General features: G+C 42.9%; 1 protein-coding gene across 1 annotated transcript in view; it reads left to right on the top strand.

Moving 5' to 3' along the window:
• HPCAL1 (hippocalcin like 1) overlaps positions 1–20,160 on the top strand; it is a 204,524-nt gene that overhangs the window by 157,344 nt on the left and 27,020 nt on the right. Inside the window, exon 4 of the mRNA XM_063442164.1 lies at positions 19,556–19,961. Coding sequence (XP_063298234.1) covers positions 19,584–19,961 — 378 coding nt within the window. The 5' untranslated portion in view covers positions 19,556–19,583. The remainder of the gene's footprint in view (positions 1–19,555; positions 19,962–20,160) is intronic.

Raw genomic sequence — 20,160 nt, 5'->3', positions numbered from 1 at the left:
TGCAAACATAACCTATGATGGAGGTCTTTAATCTCCACTCAGATTTACCTCTAACACTCAAATGATAATCGGCTTGTGTAGATATTAATTGTTGAACTGCCTCAGAACCGGACATTACCTCCTTTGCTTCCTAAGGCCATTGGTCTCCCATGTTAGTACCTCCACACACATAGCAGTTGGTAACATTAAGACTACCGGCAATACTTTCAGCTAGGTCAATGAACAGGTTTTTAGCGTTATGGGGGATCTTATTATCTATACTCATCTCTTCATAAAAGGAATGGTATACTTGATGAGTCTGGGAGGATACCGTATCAGTCTCTATTCCTATAAACAATAATGTCCCAGGATCTAAACCCGTCCCGTATATCTGAAACCCAAATAAATTTCCATACTTATCTAGGAACTTGTCGGGGTTATTAATAAGTATATGGACTGGGTTGCATTCCATAGACTTACAATAAGGGCTAGTCGGCAACTTAGTCACTATCATGTCTTTATCTACTGTCTGTCCCCAAGTCGCCCACCCCACACAAGACCAATATGGACAAAAGTTATAGTCTTTATTTGGGCATCTAGGACTCACATATTTATTTTTACTACTGGGACAAATATATTTATCATTAGACCCATACGTCCTCTCCCATCTAAGATCCCCACATACATTCCACGGTTTTCTACCACTTGATATCGCCTTACATGCATCAAATAGCAGAACACCCGAAGAATGTACGGATTCTAACACCGTCTTATTAATTAGGGTCCCCTGAGGATCTCCATTCCTGAGAGTCAACCAAATTGTACGAGGTTGATACTCCGGACTGAAGCACTTAGGTTCTCCTACTCCTAAATGGCACACACTATAGTCTATATTTAGGTATCTACATCTTGATACCTCTCCTTTACATTCGTATTGTGAATGCCAAATTAGGGTTTGGGAAATATGGTTACCTGTTCTCGTAGTCTTAATGCATACCTCACAGCTAGGAGTGTCGGTACCTCTACCTTCCTGAATATAAAAACACATATAAATAAACACAATCAAAAGCACATCTTTCGCCGTCATCCTCAGTCTTCGTCCGTGCGATGGAACCTCAGCTTCCAGGATGTGAGGGCTGCAGGGAATGGAGTTCTGCTCGTCTTCACAGGTGTCCCTTCGAGACTTTCCTGGCTTATACACTATGTGTTGGTAAGCGGACAGGCTTTATTATGGCCTTCTCACTCACACCTGTAACAATAAAATTTGTAATCCACAATAATTCCTCGTTACTCCGACTGAGTAGTGCGTTTCAACCGGATCTTGCAGGGATTCTCTGGATCTGCTGTAACTTGCCAAGAATCAACTGCTGCTGGCTTAACCCTGGAGTGATGTATCCACGGAGTCACTTCTGCTACTTTTATTGCTGTAGGGGTAGACAAAAGAACAACATAAGGACCTCTCCACTTGGGCCCTAACGGTACATTATTCCACTCTTTAATCCACACTTGATCTCCTGGATGATAACTATGAACAGGGGGATAAATATTCACAGGTAATCTATCTTGTACCCATTTCTGTACCTCCTCCATAGTCTTACCCAACTCTACAACCTGCTGCCGGGTAATTCCTTCTCTCAACTGACTCAAATCCCCCCTTAAGTTACCAAGTACGGGAGGTGGTCGCCCATACATGATTTCAAAAGGAGAGAGGCCCATCCTTCTGGTAGGGGTACTGCGGATTCGCAATAAAGCTATGGGTAAGAGAACGTTCCACTTAAGTTGGGTTTCCTGACACATTTTAGCCAACTGGTTCTTTATAGTTCTATTCATTCTCTCTACCTTACCAGAACTCTGGGGTCTATATGCAGTATGAAGCCTCCACTTTATACCAAGCATATGAGTCAGTTGTTGTAGGCACTGATGAACAAAAGCTGGACCATTGTCCGATCCTATAGAACAGGGTAGTCCATATCGGGGTATTATTTCTCGTAGCAGGAATCTTACAACTTCTCCTGCTTTCTCTGTACGAGTAGGACATGCTTCTACCCAGCCTGAATAGGTGCACACAATTACCAACAGGTAACGATGTCCACCCGATTTAGGCATTACTGTAAAGTCTGTTTGTAGATCGGACATGGGGAGTCCCCCCATAAACTGGACTCCTGGTGGCTTTACTGGTCCTTGTCTTGCATTATTCTTAGCACACGTTACACATCTGCGTACAATGGCCTGAGTCAAGTTGGACAATCTTGGTATGTAGAAATGTTTCCTGAGAGATTCTTCAGTACTGTCTCTCCCAGAATGTGTCCCGTTGTGATAATTTTGGACAATTTCTACCGCTAGTGATGCTGGTATGACTATTCTTCCATCTTCTAGCTGATACCACTTGTTCTCCAAATACTTTCCCGGTTCAGTCTTTAACCACTCCTCTTCTTGAGCTGTATAAACTGGAGTCCATTGGGACAGTGGAGTTGGTATAAGAGCAGCTATATGCCCCACATACTCCTGTCTTCCTGATTCAGCAGCACGCTTAGCTGCACTATCTGCCATCCGATTTCCCTTGGTTACATCACCATCTCCTCTCAGATGCGCTCGACAATGTATGATACCGACTTCTTTCGGCTCCCACACTGCTTCCAATAGTTGTAGGATTTCAGCTGCGTACTTGATTTCTTTGCCTTCTGAATTCAGTAGTCCTCTTTCTTTATACAAAGCTCCGTGGGCATGAGTGGTTAAAAACGCATACTTAGAGTCCGTATAGATATTTACTCTTAAACCTTCAGCCAATTGTAACGCTCGTGTTAGTGCTATTAATTCTGCCTTTTGTGCTGATGTTCCTTTCGCCAGTGGCCGAGCTTCTATCACCTTGTCTATGGTTGTTACTGCATATCCTGCATAGCGGATCCCTTCTTTCACATAACTACTGCCGTCTGTATAATATTGAACATCGGGGTTCTGGATGGAAAAATCACGAAGATCTGGTCTACTTGAGAATACTTCATCCATTACTTCCAGACAATCATGTTGACTTTCAGTAGGTTGTGGCAAAAGGGTAGCTGGATTTAAGGTGTTTACAGTCTCTAAATGCACTCTTGGGTTTTCACACAACATTGCTTGATACTTGGTCATACGGCTGTTACTAAACCAATGATTTCCTTTGTAATCCAACAACGTCTGTACTGCATGTGGGACTCGTACATAAAGTTCTTGACCCAGAGTGAGTTTATCGGCTTCAGCTACTAGCAGGGCGGCTGCAGCTACGGCTCTTAGACAAGGTGGAAGTCCGCTGGCCACTGCATCCAATTGTTTAGACATGTAGGCAACAGGTCTTTGCCATGATCCCAAGTACTGTGTCAATACTCCCACAGCCATTCTTCTTTGCTCGTGTACATACAGGTAGAATGGTCGTGTGTGATCAGGTAGACCTAATGCTGGGGCACTCATCAAAGCCTTCTTCACATCTTCAAATGCCGTTTGCTGTTCTTGGGTCCATAGGAAGGGGTCGTGCTCTGTACCTTTGATAGCTGCGTACAGAGGTTTTGCTAGTATCGCATAGCTGGGAATCCATATCCTACAGAAGCCTGCTGCCCCCAAGAATTCTCGCACTTGTCTTCTATTCTTGGGTATTGGTATTTGGCAGACAGCCTCTTTTCTCTCTGGCCCCATAATTCTTTGACCTTCAGAGATATGGAACCCCAGATACTTGATAGTTGGCAAACACAACTGAGCCTTCTTTCTAGACACCTTGTATCCTGCCTTCCAGAGAATGTGTAGTAGATCGTGCGTTGCTTGCTGACAGATTTCTTTTGTAACTGCTGCTATCAACAAGTCATCTACATATTGTAACAATACACATTCTCCTGGGATAGACTCGAAATCCAGTAGATCTTGACTTAGAGCTGAACCAAATAGGGTAGGTGAATTTTTAAACCCTTGGGGCAGTCTTGTCCAAGTCATTTGGCGTTTTGAGCCCGTTACAGCGTTCTCCCATTGGAAAGCGAAAATACATTGGCTTTCTGCGGCAATTCGGAGGCAAAAGAAGGCATCTTTGAGGTCTAAAACTGTGAAGTAAGTAGCCCCGCCCGGAATTAAAGCAAGCAGGTTATATGGATTGGGTACAACTGGATGTATACTAACAACCGCATCATTGACTGCTCTTAAGTCCTGCACAGGTCGATACTCATCTGTGCCGGGCTTTTGAACAGGCAGCAATGGGGTGTTCCAGGGGGAAGTACAGAATTTTAGGATACCATACCGTATGAACTTATCCAGATAGGATTGGATGTTCTTCTTAGCCTTCTGCGGGATGTGGTATTGTCTCAGGCTCACTGGATAAACCCCATGTTTCAGTTCAATTTTTATAGGTGGAATATTGCGGGCCAGTCCTGGTGGGTTGTTCTCTGCCCAAACTCCTGGTATGTTAAACAATGTCTCATCACTCCTAGGGTTTTGGCTAGTCAACACTGTATAAAGTCGCCACTCTTCTTCCTTTGGTATGGATAAAGTCATAATACCTGAAGGTCCATTAAACTTTAAAGATGTTGTTCCATCTGGTAGGAACGTAATCTGCGCTTGTAATTTGGATAGCATATCACGTCCCAGCAATTGGACTGGACATTCAGGCATATAAAGGAATTGGTGTTTTACTACGTGGCCTCCCAATGTACAGAGTCGACTTTTAAGAACCGGTTTTTCAGCACTTCTTCCAGTTGCTCCTATCACAGTAATAGTCCTTCCAGATGGAGGAGCAACTAGATTAGTCACCACTGAATGTTCAGCACCAGTGTCGATCATGAACGCACTCCTTTTCCCCCCTATTGATACATCGACCATAGGCTCCGCTCGACCAAGGGGGATGGAGCCCGGTCGGTATCAATAGTCCTCCATGACCGTGTCAGCCAATCCTACGAAGTCCCTACCTTCTCTATCGCGGGACCTTTGCGCTGCTGGAATATACCTGTCTTCCCTAACACTTCCTCTGTTCCCATTACTCCCTCTATAACCATTACTCCCTCCGGGGCCTCCTCTACCTCTCGCTCTACCTCTAAAGTTTCCGTAGCCTGCCCTGGGTTGGTCTCTCTCGTACTGCTCTCTTTGCGGACATTCGTTCCTCCAATGCCCTTCTTCCTTGCAATACGCGCATTGATCCCTACTCAAAGGCTCCCTACTCCATCTATTATTGCCTCTATCTGGGCCCCGTTTATCTACGCCTGCGATCGCTACCGCTAGCATATCAGCCTTTTTACGCATCTTGCGCTCTTCCTCTTTCTTACTTTCTGTATCCCTGTTCATATAGACCTTATTTGCTACCTCCATTAGTTGGGTGATGGACATACCTGCAAACCCTTCTAACTTTTGTAGCTTGCGCTTAATATCTCCGTATGCTTGGCTGACAAAGGCGGAGTTAACCATTCGGGAATTGTCTGCGTCTTCCGGATTAAAGGGGGTGTACAAGCGGTACGCCTCCAATAATCGGTCATAAAAGACACTGGGCGCTTCATCGCTTTTCTGAATCACCTCAACTGTCTTTGACATATTAATAGCCTTCTTTCCTCCGGCTTTCATGCCAGCAATTATAGCGTCTCTATAGGCTCTGAGTTGAACCATATCAGCACCATTTACGTTCCAATCGGGATCGGTGTTGGGATAGTGTGTCGCGGCCCATGCTGCTGGATTAGCTTGGTTCAAAGCACGGGCTCTATCTTCTAATGCTTTAATGGCTGCTTGATTTATTCTTGTCCTTTCCTCATTGTTAAATAAAGTCATTAGTAACTGCTGGCAATCAGCCCATGTCGGATTATGCGTCTGTACTATTGAGGTGAACAGATCAGTCATGGCTTGTGGTTTCTCAGTATACGAGGAATTATGGGTCTTCCAGTTTAAAAGGTCGGTAGTGGTGAAAGGGACATATACGAAGACAGGGTCAGCGTGTGCCATTTGACCTGCGGCATCGATATAAGCTGACCCGGGATTTAAGCGAAGAGGCATCTGATAGTGCTTTAATTGTTGGGCACCAGTCAACTGTCGGGTTTGGATGGGGCTACGTAGGGAAGCGTCAGTCATGGGTTCCGGTCGGGGAGAGATAGGGTATGGGGATGTGGGAGGTTGGTTTTGGGAAAAGGTAGTGAATAGAACACTTCGGGCCGAGCTAGATGAAGCTTGACCGGAAGTCTGAAGTGGCGCCAAATCAGGATATTCGTTTCTAATGGGGGTGGATTCTGGTTCCGGAAGGGGAGATTTAGTACGAGGGGGGGTGGATCCTGTACTGGAGGAGGAAGCGGAAGTGGATGGGGGTAGTGAGGGAAGGGTTACAGGACTTCCTGCGTTTGCGTCACTTCTTCTTAACGGAAAGTAAGGGGGCGGCAAAGGGATCTCGGACTCAGGGGGCGTGTCCAAAATGGGCCTAACACCAGTCCTAGTGGACGAACAAGTCCTAGCTACCATGAGGCGACACTGCTCCTCGTGGCATGTCCGGAGCCATTTTGGCGAGTCATTTACGGCCTGTCTCCAACAATCAATATAAGGAAACTGGCCGTAAAGTTCAGGCCTACCTGATACAGCCACGTGTAAGCGCTGTACCAGAGTTGGATCCAAACTGCCACGTGGCGGCCATGCCGCAACCAAAGTAGGCCACTCCCTAGTGCACAAAGTGACCAAACGTACAGGAGACATCTTAACCCCAAAATCACAAACCTTGAATCCCTTTTTAAAATTCTTAACCATACATCCTAAGGGATCCGGAATCGTTGACTGCGACGCACCCATACTTAACAATGGAACGTCGTCGACAACGAATACTATACACGCGTACTATTCAACAGTCACACCCGTTTCCTCTGGCAACAGCACCACGTGGTACGGTTACCAAGTGAAACGTACACAATAACAATAAACACTCAGGGAATTCCCGTACACACACAGCTGCTACACCAGTCACTATATAATCAATATTATGCCCTTTGGCGTAACTACACAGTCACCCACGCTATAATTCTCTATATACGAATTACCCGTCTATAACACACCCAGTAACATCGTCTTTTACAAATAGCGGTTACAGTACGGTTAGCATAGGTCAAAGCACAAGTTAAGGTCACAATACAATTATTAGTGGTTATGGTGTTAAAACATGCAATGGACGACAATGATTAGTACTTATTATACAATGTCAGTAAATATACAGGGTTATGGTACCGTGCACTATAATACAGCAACACACTATTAACACTCTCGCTAGACGGCTGAGCTCGCGCTATCTAACAAGATATACACTTTACTAAACAATCGTTAACACATTTACAATTCCCAACTAAACTATTGGCCAGTACCTTGAATGGACTACCTAAAACTATATACACCCGTTTTGGTTAGCCACACTGCCCAATCACCACATATACATAGCGAGCTAGAGATCCGAATTTACACAGGCGCCTCTTAGTCGCACTATACAACGAGCTAGAGATCCGAATTTACACAGGCGCCTCTTAGTCGTACTATCAAAAGTCTAGTGGGTTCCAAATTTACACGCCTTCCCACTTAGCCCAGATAGGATGAGAACTAGCGAACCGAATTTACACAGGCGCCGCTTAGTCTCCCGGTCCCTCCGACCTAGCGAACGTAATATACACCCTAGAACGCTAGTCTAGACAAGACACCGGTGTCCGGCTAGGGCTATCTTACACCAGGACCCCGCCTGACTAACCAAATCAAACGGTCTGACTAAAGAGCGTTCGATCGAGCGGTGCGCCTTCGCTCCTTCCCTCCGACAGAGGGGGCAGATACAGATTCAAAAACCCCTTTGGGCCTACCGCACAATCGGTATACCCCTAGCGGGTCCTGCCGTCTAAAACAGCAGTTATCTTACCTCCTCGTTCCTGAACCTGAGTTCACACTCATCGACGGGGACACCCCAGCACTTCTTACGTAGAGGCCGATGATCTCCTGGACAACAGACCAGTGGCGCCGAGACGAAGGGAGGTCCACGCAGAAGTTCAGGGGTGCAGCCGTAGAGAACGTGGGCAAAGATAGACCGTCTCACGCCTCTGCCTCTCAGCTACCGTTGAACGATGAGCTTCCCGGCCAATGCACCAAATGATACCGGAGAAACTGACGGAAGCCAAGCACAGAGAGATGGACACAGGTTTCTTCAGGAAGGAAGAGATTCTTTATTGGATCACCGATCGGGACTCAGAGGGACTAGCGTCACCAAAATACAGCAAAGTCTGAGTACTGAATACATAGAGTACATTCCTTATATAGCACTGTAGCTCCTCCCACAATTAACTACACCCACACATACCCTTAACCTATTTAATAAATAGAGTCTAAACTCATCCATCCGGTCTAACCACGTGGCTCATCTGATACAAAGGAGAGGGACGCGTAATTCCAGTTCTTACATTCCTGCACCTGGTCAGTACAGTGATGACAGTATCTTAGCTACGTGTAATTAACTAGATACTACAAACACATATACATACATATGCCTTGTGGCAATCTTAGCCTGCTAAACTTGTATTTTACTGGAATTACATCACAAAACCACCCGTGGAGAAAGACCCATGGGTCGCTGCCGCTGTGTGAGTTTGGAAGACAAACCTTTTATTTAGACATTGTAATAGAATATCCACGTGCATGTCTGAGCGTGGTGAGAATTGTAGTGAACAGATTGCCAGCAGTGACTTCTCATTTGTCTCTCTCCCTCAATAACCGGATGGAAAATGTAAATAAATTGTCGCTTTCGAGCACCTGTGTCTTTAAATGGAACACATACACTGAATCAATTCATAAAAAACCTCCCAAATCAATCTGTAATGATCCGTCTAAATTTAATGCAGACTATTCTAGGATGCACAGCTTCTCAGTTCATTTGTATATGTGCAGCTGGATCCTTATAATTAATTAATGGACATGGAGGGTCCAATTTCCTGCGTGTATGTCTCCTTTTTTAGTTTTTTTATTGATGAGCAGCTGGTTATTCTGCATTAAGCAGTGCTTGCATCCCCAGAACAGGATGTCTATTCGGCAGTATTTTTGCCTTTAGAAAATTGAAAAATGAACACAGCGTTTGTTTGTTGTTTGTTTATTTTTGCTTGTTTATCCATAACTGCTCTATCTAATGATGTATAAAAAAAAAAAAAAACCACAACGTAAATAAATAAACCAAAACCTTGAATAGAGTTACTAATTAGATTTAACCAAGTCTGAACGAGCCAACCACTGAGACAAGTGCAAACCAATTGGTTCATTTATAGCTCATGGAGAATTGTTCTAAAAAAATACAATAACCTAAACCAAGCATCAATCTCACATGGGTACTAGATATTGTATGTAAGAATAATAAATTGTGATAAATAAATTTCTACAAGGACAAAAGTATTTGTAATCCTAATGCCCTAATAGACTGTGATATGCAGCTACAGTATTTTTTTGCCAAATACATTTCTTTACTGTTGACTGGTAAACTAAAGGTCCAGCGTGTATTTTCAGGAGATTTTAGGCCACGATAGCCTAATTGGGAATATTCGTTAAATCAGCTATGCTTTCAGTCTAGCTAATCTGGCCAACAATTAAAGACACATTATAGGCATCAAAACAACTTTAGCTCAATGAAGCAGTTTTTGTGCTTAGAACATGTCCCTGCTTTCTTAATGCTCAATTTTTTGCTATTTAGGAGTCACATTACTTTTGCTTCGATCCGTGCAGCCCTAGCCACAGCTTTCCTGGCAGTGACTCCTACAGCCTGCATGAATTTTTAAATCAGATCTTAACTTACTTGAGAAGTTTTTTTTTATCTCCTGTTCTATAAATTGAACTTTAATTATACATAGGAGGCTCTCGCAGGGTCTAGCAAGCTTTTAATAGAACAGGAGATAAGAAATTCTAAATTAAACAGACTGTGTAAACATTAGACCTCACTTTACAGGAAGTGTTTAGGAAAACCGTTTAAATCAATTGCATCGAGGTGTGACTAGGACTGCATAAAGAAAGTAATTTAACGCCTAAATGATAATTGAGCAGCAATGCATGATATTACACCAAAACTAGTTTATTAAGCTATGAATTACCAACAATTCACACCAGGGAAAAACTTCTGGAATGGTGAGACATTGGTTAAGAAATAAGACTACACTAGTTGATCTGGCACCGCTGAGATGTAAGGAAGGAACAACTGGTAAAAATAACCCTAACCCTGTATATGTTCAATATAGTTCAAGTATTTACTAATATATGGGGGGAACCTACGGTTTCAAGCCATGCCAATACTGACACTCTCAGGCAATGAATTCCGTCCAAGCTCTGGCAGAATTAATATCCCTGATGCTAAAATACAGACTTCTACGTGATTCCATGTGATATCAGAAGGGCCTGGGCTGCAGGTGCCTGAGCAACCCAACAAAGTGTCAAACCGTTTAAAACTGCCTGACTGTAGTACCATGGCACCAAAAATGTCTGAAGAGTCACACATTAACAGCTGCCGATCCAAAACTGAACAAATTCTGTTCTTTCCTTTCATTTACTATCCAATTCCCATGCCAAATAATGGTACGGTCGTTGCTGTTTTCTCCAGATTTTTATAGATCTGGAACCTGGTTTCTCAACCTGGGGGTACGTCCAAAGCATGGGGTACTTAAAGAGCTGGCCAGCTGGCTACCTTGGGGCCCTCGGAAGGCAGCTAGCTGTGGGCGAAGGTAGAGTAGTCACCTGCTTACCTGGATGGCAGGTGCCTACAGTGCCCAAATCTGGTGGCTGAAGCCGGGCAGAATGGGAGCCTTTAATAATCGCAGTGCTCTTACAGCACTGCTCCCGCACACCCCCTGCGGTGATACCAGGAGCTGGGTTATGAATTAACAGTGCCCGTGTGTGTCTGTCATTTTGTGTCAAGTCAGTAAATGTGTCTGTCAGTGAGTGTGTGTTGGTATCCTATGTGTCTGTCAGTGTCCTCTGCGTGTAACTACTATGTATATATTTTCATTCTGTGACTTTTATACTTCATATTAAAAGCCTCATACACTCCTCCTTACATACACAATATCCACATTATATCATTAATGTTTTAAAAATATACCTTTAATCAGGCTTGTTCTCCAATATGGGATTAACTTAAATATCAGTGTGAACATGTTTCATCTGGAATTTAAATCAATAGAGGTTACTTTCTCGAGGCAGGGTGCTTCTCTGTAAAAGGTTGAAAAACACTGCTTTAGAGAATCAATTTAAAATCTTCTTTCTCAATGTATCAGTTAAGGTAAGAGGGTTTTTTTCACAACAGAAACTCTGGCCAACATATTGTAGTGTTAAAGCAACTCTGTCACTTTCGGTGGTCTTTGCATATTTTGCAAACAACCCTGATAGTGATGTTGCCGCTTTCTGTGCAAGTTCCATTGTAAGGTGAGTTTTATTTATCTGAACTTGTCCCTCTTGGCTACTGCCATCTTCTTCCACAAGGTCCTCTTCAGCCAGTGTCAGAGCTGTACTATCTAGCATACGCAGGCATTAGAAAAGCGAGGGATCCTCTATCAACAAAACCTTTTTCCCCCCGACCATCATTAGTTGATTGCTAGCCTAAGGGCTTGGCAGCGGTAGCTCCCCCTTTTTGTCAAGCATAGGAAAAATATGTAAGACCAAGTAGTCCCTACTTTGTCTTATGGCATCTTCTGACTGAGTTGGAATTTTCAATTCCTATGAAATCCCAACACAGTCTTTATGAGCATTTCATTAAGAGTCTCAGTGTTTGAGCAGCTAATTGTGATTGTCAGATTAGACATTAGAGCTATTACGGGTTTATATAGTTGTAGAATTAATTAGTTTAGCGATCTCTTATTCTGTCAGTTAAAAAAAAACCAAAAAACACCTCTTTCACTGGTTCGTGGTCCTCCCCTGCCGATGCCAACTGATGGGGCAACCTAACGGACGTCCAGTGTCGTTTCACAGGGTCAAACTCTGTGAAACTGCAGGAATATCCTCTGGAAGACACAAGGCATTGATTGAAATGTATGATTTGATCCTAACCAGTGCTTATTTAGCTAGCACACTTGCACATCTATTAATACCCCCTCAAAGTGTCCCTATTTAGAAGGGGGTGGGACAGTCCCTCATTCGGGCCCAAGTCCCTCTGTCCCGCTTTTCTATCTTAATGCTCCCCTTTTCTAGGAGCTCCATATTGTTGTTGTTGTGTCTGAATGTGCAACAGAGCTCCACAGCAATAATAGACCGTGTGTCTTTCTCCAACCTTTTTCTGTATTCATTAGGATAACGCCCTCCCCCTCCAACCCCTTCCCCCCCCAAAAAAAGTTAAGCTAAAATAAGTTATTACTTCCATTTATCCATTGCCAGGTGAAGCAGTGATCATGGTGGTTGGAATAATCCTTTACACCACAATAAATGTATTTCGAAATAGGTCTGTGTAACTAAGATATATTGTTCCATTTTAGTTCCTTAATTCTTATTAGGAAGACCCCAAAAATTATTTAGAATAGCCACTCCCCCACTCACACCTAAAATTGAATTTGACTTTCCAATTAACATACCGGTCTTGCTATCCACTTAAAGGGACACTATAGTCACTAGAACTGCTACAGCTTAATGTAGTTGTTCTGGTGAGTTTTGTTAAACCCTGCCTTTTCAGCCTAGGAACACCCCTAGTGGCCACTCCTCAGACGGCCACTGTGCAGCACTGACGTTCAGTACCAGCACCGGTGGACCCGTGTGGTGCTGGAAATAAGGTGAGTTTTTACTAGTGTTAAGGAGGATGGTGGATTTCAGGGTGGGCTATATAGTTATTTTAACACTATAGGGTCAGGAAAACATGTTTGTGTTCCTGACCCTATAGTGTTCCTTTAAGACAAAGATCCTGCTATCCATTTAACACACATTGTTGCAGTAAGGAACTTAAATTAATTTTATCCGATTTTTTTATTTATTTATTTATCTATTTATCTATTTATTTGTATTTTTTGTTGGCATTGTCTAGAGCAGCGTTTCCCAATTGGTGTTCCGTGGAACCCTGGGGTTCCGCGAGAACACAAATGGGGTTCCACCGTGACTTCCCCAAACAAAATGGCCACCGCAATTTTATCACAAATTAGGGGCCCGGTTGGGGGCAGCGGCCCTTTAAGAGCACGTGATAGCACTTCCTCCCACCTTCACAGAGTTGCTGCCGCCAGGTAGGGAGGAAAGAGGGAGGAGTCAGGAGACGGCTGCCCAGAGAGTGAACAACATAGATGGCAGAGGAGAGGCTGGAGTGAGCACGCAGCAGCTCACTCCCATCAGCCTCCGCCAACATCACCAGGACCATAAGCAAGCCACCCTCCTGGACACACAAAGTAAGTTAACAGTAACATGGCTCTGATATATGTCATATTGTGTGTGTCACTGTGTGTGCAAATGTGTGTATCTGTGTGTCAAGGTGTGTGTGTGTGTGTGTGTATGTGCCTGTGTGTATATATGCATACGCACACACAGAAACACACACCAGCACATACAAACACAGATACACACACACACACTTTGACACACAGATACACACTGTGTGTTAAGGTGTGTGTGTGTTAAGGTGTGCCACTATGTGCCAGTGTGTGTATCTGTGTGTCAGATTCATACATACTGACACACAGATATACAAACACGGATACACACACCTTGACACACAGATTCATACACAGATACACACACACACACACACACACAGATACGGGGTTTCACGATGTTGATGCACTATGTCAAAGGGTTCCATGGAAAAAATTAATTGGGAACGCCTGGTCTAGAGATTCTAGTTTGCACCTATAATGATTCTCCAGTCACTATGTAGAGGTGTAAATGAAGTTGACATGTGTCCCATATTGGATCGGGAGGCAATCGTGAACTTTAACTCACCCTCTCAGTCCTATTGACTAATGAGGATAATCTCACGTGCCAATTTGCTTGTCATGTTTGTGTTTAAAGCATTGTTTTGCTTTATTTCGCGTATGATTTACAGGCAGGGTCACCAATAAGGGATGACTGAAGAATCTGTTCAATTATTATTGAAATGAGCACACTCCTCCGCAGTGTCTGTGGCAGCCGGAGAGACTGCCAAAATTCTGTCACTTCTACTTGGGCCAACAGATCTGTTTATAGTATGAACATTATTCGTAAAAGAGTAATGCATTAAGATAACTACCACAAAATCGCTAGAAGTATATCTGTGTAAAGGTAAATGGCCTAGTAGCTTTTATAGCTGGCAGAATATATAATAATAGGAAATGTAATGTAATACATGTAAATCTGTCCATTATGTATTAACGGTATGTAATGTATAGACCGATTCTGTGGGGCTGTGTATGTGCCCATTCTATACAGTCTTACTAACGGTATGTAATGTATAGACCGATGCCGTGGGGCTGCGTATTTGCCCATTCTATACAGTATTACTAACGGTATGTAATGTATAGACTGATGCCGTGGGGCTGTGTATTTGCCCATTCTATACAGTATTACTAACGGTATGTAATGTATAGACCAATGCCGTGGGGCTGTGTATTTGCCCATTCTATACAGTATTACTAACGATATGTAATGTATAGACCGATGCCGTGGGGCTGTGTATTTGCCCATTCTATACAGTATTACTAACGATATGTAATGTATAGACCGATGCCGTGGGGCTGTGTATTTGCCCATTCTATACAGTATTACTAACGGTATGTAATGTACAGACCGATGCTGTGGGGCTGTGTATTTGCCCATTCTATACAGTCTTACTAACGGTATGTAATGTATAGACCGATGCCGTGGGGCTGTGTATTTGCCCATTCTATACAGTATTACTAACGGTATGTAATGTATAGACTGATGCCGTGGGGCTGTGTATTTGCCCATTCTATACAGTATTACGAACTGTATGTAATGTATAGACCGATGCCGTGGGGCTGTGTATTTGCCCATTCTATACAGTATTACTAACGGTATGTAATGTATAGACCGATGCCGTGGGGCTGTGTATTTGCCCATTCTATACAGTATTACGAACGGTATGTAATGTATAGACCGATGCCGTGGGGCTGTGTACTTGCCCATTCTATACAGTATATTACTAACGGTATGTAATGTATAGACCGATGCCGTGGGGCTGTGTATTTTCACATTCTATACAGTATATTACTAACGGTATGTAATATATAGACCGATGCCGTGGGGCTGTGTATTTGCTCATTCTATACAGTATTACTAACGGTATGTAATGTATAGACCGATGACGTGGGGCTGTGTATTTGCTCATTCTATACAGTATTACTAACGGTATGTAATGTATAGACTGATGCCGTGGGGCTGTGTATTTGCCCATTCTATACAGTATTACGAACTGTATGTAATGTATAGACCGATGCCGTGGGGCTGTGTATTTGCCCATTCTATACAGTATTACTAACGGTATGTAATGTATAGACCGATGCCGTGGGGCTGTGTATTTGCCCATTCTATACAGTATTACTAACGGTATGTAATGTATAGACCGATGCCATGGGGCTGTGTATTTTCCCATTCTATACAGTATTACTGACGGTATGTAATGTATAGACCGATGCCGTGGGGCTGTGTACTTGCCCATTCTATACAGTATATTACTAACGGTATGTAATGTATAGACCGATGCCGTGGGGCTGTGTATTTTCACATTCTATACAGTATTACTAACGGTATGTAATGTATAGACCGATGACGTGGGGCTGTGTATTTGCCCATTCTATACAGTATTACTAACGGTATGTAATATATAGACCGATGCCGTGGGGCTGTGTATTTGCTCATTCTATACAGTATTACTAACGGTATGTAATGTATAGACCGATGCCGTGGGGCTGTGTATTTGCTCATTCTATACAGTATTACTAACGGTATGTAATGTATAGACCGATGACGTGGGGCTGTGTACTTGCCCATTCTATACAGTATTACTAACGGTATGTAATGTATAGACCGATGACGTGGGGCTGTGTACTTGCCCATTCTATACAGTATTACTAACGGTATGTAATGTATAGACTGATGCCGTGGGGCTGTGTATTTGCCCATTCTATACAGTATAAACCGTTGCATACCGTTAACACTAGATTGTTGCAGCAATGCTGCCTATCTGTCCATTAGTATTAGCAGTATATAATAAGTATGTAACATATAGATTGTTGCAGTAACGCTGCGTATCTCTCCGTTCCATAGCACTGACAGTATGTGATTTTATACATTTACATTTTGGCCCATTATTAGATCTGTGAGAACAACATCTGTGTGTTAGAAAAATGTTGGAGAGTTCCTGAATCATTTGTCAAGGTTGTTTGCTGGTTGGTTCCTAAGACAGTCATATGTCATTAACTGCCATCTTACCCTGATCATGTTGCTACTATCGCTATTCATCAGATAATCCGCTAGGGAACATACCGGCTTTCTGATGATATCCAGGCAGGAGAGTCTTGAGTCGTTTTGCTATTGGCCTCCTGTCAATCTTGAGTTAAAGGAACACTATAGATTTAACAGTACAAAACCTGCATTCCTAACGCTATAGCGCCCCAGTCCCTAGTTAGATTTTTTCCATTTGCCATAAAACAATTTAAGGGTTTTTACTAATCTTTTAAACGCACTGAGGCTCCCTCTGCAGTGCTCACCTCTCCACTTGAGGAATTCAATTCTTTCCTATGAGCTGCAACTTCACGTGATCGAGTATTCCAGAGCAATGAGAGAGGTGGGAGCTCCTATAGTGGCTATATGGAATACAGCCACTAGAGGTGTGTTTAACACTGCAATGTAAACATTAAACATGTTTTATCCTGCAGGCAGTGGCGTAACCTGCGACCGGGCCCGTCACTCCAGGGGGCCCGGACGCTCTTCGGACCCCTGCGACCGCAGGTTCCGCCGGCTACGTAATGCGGTGCGCGGTGTAACAACCGGGGCTGCATTGAAGGGGCACATCGGGTTGCCCATGCTGTTAAGGCCACCCAATGCTATCTATTTCCAGTGGGCCCAGTCAGTGCAGTAAAAGCGCGACCAGGCCCCCTCTGATGTCAGATGCTGGGAGGAAGTGACTGCCCCGGTCACTTCCTCCCAGCAACCACCGGGAGCCGCGCGGCAGAAAGGAGATGAGGGAGTCAAAGTGGGAACTCTGACTCTCATCAGGCTGAGCCACTGGACCCCAGGGAAAGGTATGTGTGTCTGTATGTATCTCTGTATGTCTGTCTGTGTGTGTATGTCTGTGTGTGTGTGTGTGTGTGTGTGTCTGTCTGTGTATCTGTTTGCATGTGTGGGGGTAGGGGGATGGTAGACGTATGGGGTGGGGGGCCAGGGCAATTTTCACACTGGGGCCCCGTGGTTTCTTGTTATGCCTCTGACTGCAGGGCTATAATTAAACTACCACTGCACCCGACCACTTACTTCTTTGAGATTAAGTGGTCTGATTTTAGTGGTCCTTTAAATTACAGGTGGAACAAGTTTGGAAATTGCTGAACCTCAGATTCCTCCAAGTCCTACTCTTCACTTAAAGGGTTACTCCAACATCAATGCCCACTGCTGCTTTTAGAAGTGGTCATGGAGGAAGGAATCTGTCTGTATGTTCAGTGTTTCTGCTTGAAATCCTTCACATCCAGAGTTATTTAAGCTTTCGTGCCACAGGCTAACTACAACCCCAGCACACGTAACAGAGGTGACAGACATTCTCTAAAATGCTCCCCTTGCAGGTTCTTGTCTCTCCTCCCTCCTTGACTGTAGCCCTCCAGTTTTCCTACACCCTTGCCTTTTTCTTTGGCTCCTTGTATAAAAGATTTTATTTAACCCCTTAAGGACACATGACGTGCGAGACACGTCATGATTCCCTTTTATTCCAGAAGTTTGGTCCTTAAGGGGTTAAAGGTTTGTGCTAAAGATTTTTTTTTCTCCCTTTTTAAATTAATAACAATCTAATCTATTTACTATATATTTAGATTTGATAGTCTTGTCTGCCTCAGATATACAATTGTAATTGTTCAGATTGTCCAATTGATGTTTCTGCAGTGTTGCTTAATGTGAATAAAAGCACAATGTTGAATTAACCTGTAATCTTACCACGTATGCTGGGGAAATCTAACTGGAGATTTAAAAAAAAAAAAAAGTACACACTCAAGCTGCCACAGGGCTGATCGGTAAGCGGCATGTAGAACTAAAAATAATATGCCCGTTTCTGTATAAGTCCACTGGAGCATAGATTATAGTACCATGTGGTCTCCTGTCCCTGTCTCCTACAAACAGTTGCTTATAAATGCAGTGATTTGCAAAACTTACTGAACTATAGGACTGTCCTGCAAGTGAATGAGTGCGCACAGTGTATTCGCCCCCCTCTTCAGCTCTCTGGGAGGACCACACAGCTGTGTGCATGAATGGCCAGAGGCTCAGGAAGGAAAACGCTGTGTAAAGCCTCCTTTTTAAAACTGTGAATGGGGCAGTCTATAAATTGATAGCAGCCTCAGTATGGCTGCTGTTAGTTTATACAGCAGTTCCACTCATCGTACATAATGAGAGGAACTGCGGCAGGGACCGAACTATGTAACCCGTATTCAAACTGGATAGATCGTTAATGAGAGTTTCCGATTTTTGGAGCTTCTTCCTGGTCTGACAGTGGGGCAGTCTGTGAGAGCTTCACTGAGAATGAATTTTCCTTTTTGGGGTTATTTTTAGTATATATTTAATGGGTTTACCCGTATATTACATAGGGTGATTGGGACTCTAACATGGAGTGACCCTTTAAAGGGACACCATAGGTACTATGACCACTGCATCTCATTGACCACTGATATCATAATATGGTCCCGTCTTATTTTTTTTATTATTTCTTTTATTGTCACTATGTATCACCTTTTCTGTGCCACATAAACTTGGTTTTCCTTACATTTAGAACTCAAAAGCGATTGTCTCTCATCCATGAAGCACGCTCATGCTCAAAAAAAACTTTTAATTTAGTGCTCGTTTGTGTGAAAGGGAGTTCTTCGGAACTATAATTCGGGGAATTTGTCTGAAAAGGACGTTCCAGGAATTCAGGTTTTTAAGATCTGTGCAGATAGGAAGATCCAGCCAATGGCACAATAATGTCACTCGAGGAATCTGGCTCTGGGCATTGTAGTATCCTACATGATACAATCCTCTATTTACTTGGGAATCACAGCCCTAGGGATCTTAGTTGCTTACAGACTTTTAAAGTTCTAACAGCAAACTCAAATTACACAGCATCACATTTTGTGCTCCAGTTGTAAGCATACTTTGTATTTTTCTTAGTTTTGTTTTTGTTTGTTTTGTATTTCAATGCTTCTGTTGAAAATACTGCACTGTTTCAGTTTCTATACATTTAAAGTATTTTTAAATAACATTTGAAAAAAAATCAGTTCATCTTGCTAGATAACTTGTTCCTAGTGTTTGCTACTAGCCACAATGTACATTTAGAAAATGGTATAACATTATATACATTGCTAGTTTTTTTGTTTTGTTTGTTTGTTTTTTGTGTTGTTTTTTTTTTTAATGTACATTTGTGGAGGAATTATTTTAATATTTACTGTGTTTTTTTTTCTTTTTGCTTTTTAAGCTTCCAGATTTAAATAAAGAGCCACAGAATGGGGAAGCAAAACAGTAAGTTACGACCTGAAGTGCTTCAGGATCTCCGAGAAAACACAGAATTTACGGACCATGAGCTGCAGGAGTGGTACAAAGGCTTCTTAAAGGATTGTCCGACCGGGCATCTAACAGTGGAAGAATTTAAGAAGATCTACGCTAATTTCTTCCCGTATGGTGATGCCTCCAAGTTTGCAGAGCATGTATTCCGTACGTTCGATACAAATGGAGATGGGACAATAGACTTTCGGGAATTTATCATCGCACTTAGCGTCACCTCTCGGGGAAAACTGGAGCAAAAGCTAAAATGGGCATTTAGCATGTATGACCTTGATGGGAATGGTTATATAAGTCGTGGAGAAATGCTAGAAATTGTTCAGGTAAGTTTGTGCTACTCTTTACTGGTTTAAAAACGGTCTACTGAAATAAATGTGTGCTTAATCACTAAACCAAGATTTGTTATGAATTGTTTGACTATTAACCATGTTTTTTTTTGTAATACTAGTAATACGAGACCATACTGCAGTGCTCATAGAGAATGTTTTTCAGTTTTTTTTTTTTACAAAATGCGTTGTGTAC

The sequence above is a fragment of the Pelobates fuscus genome, chromosome 2, assembly GCF_036172605.1.
Source record: "Pelobates fuscus isolate aPelFus1 chromosome 2, aPelFus1.pri, whole genome shotgun sequence".
Taxonomy (NCBI): domain Eukaryota; kingdom Metazoa; phylum Chordata; class Amphibia; order Anura; family Pelobatidae; genus Pelobates; species Pelobates fuscus.
Note: the sequence above shows the minus strand (reverse complement) of the source record. Positions and strands in the feature narration are given on the sequence as shown.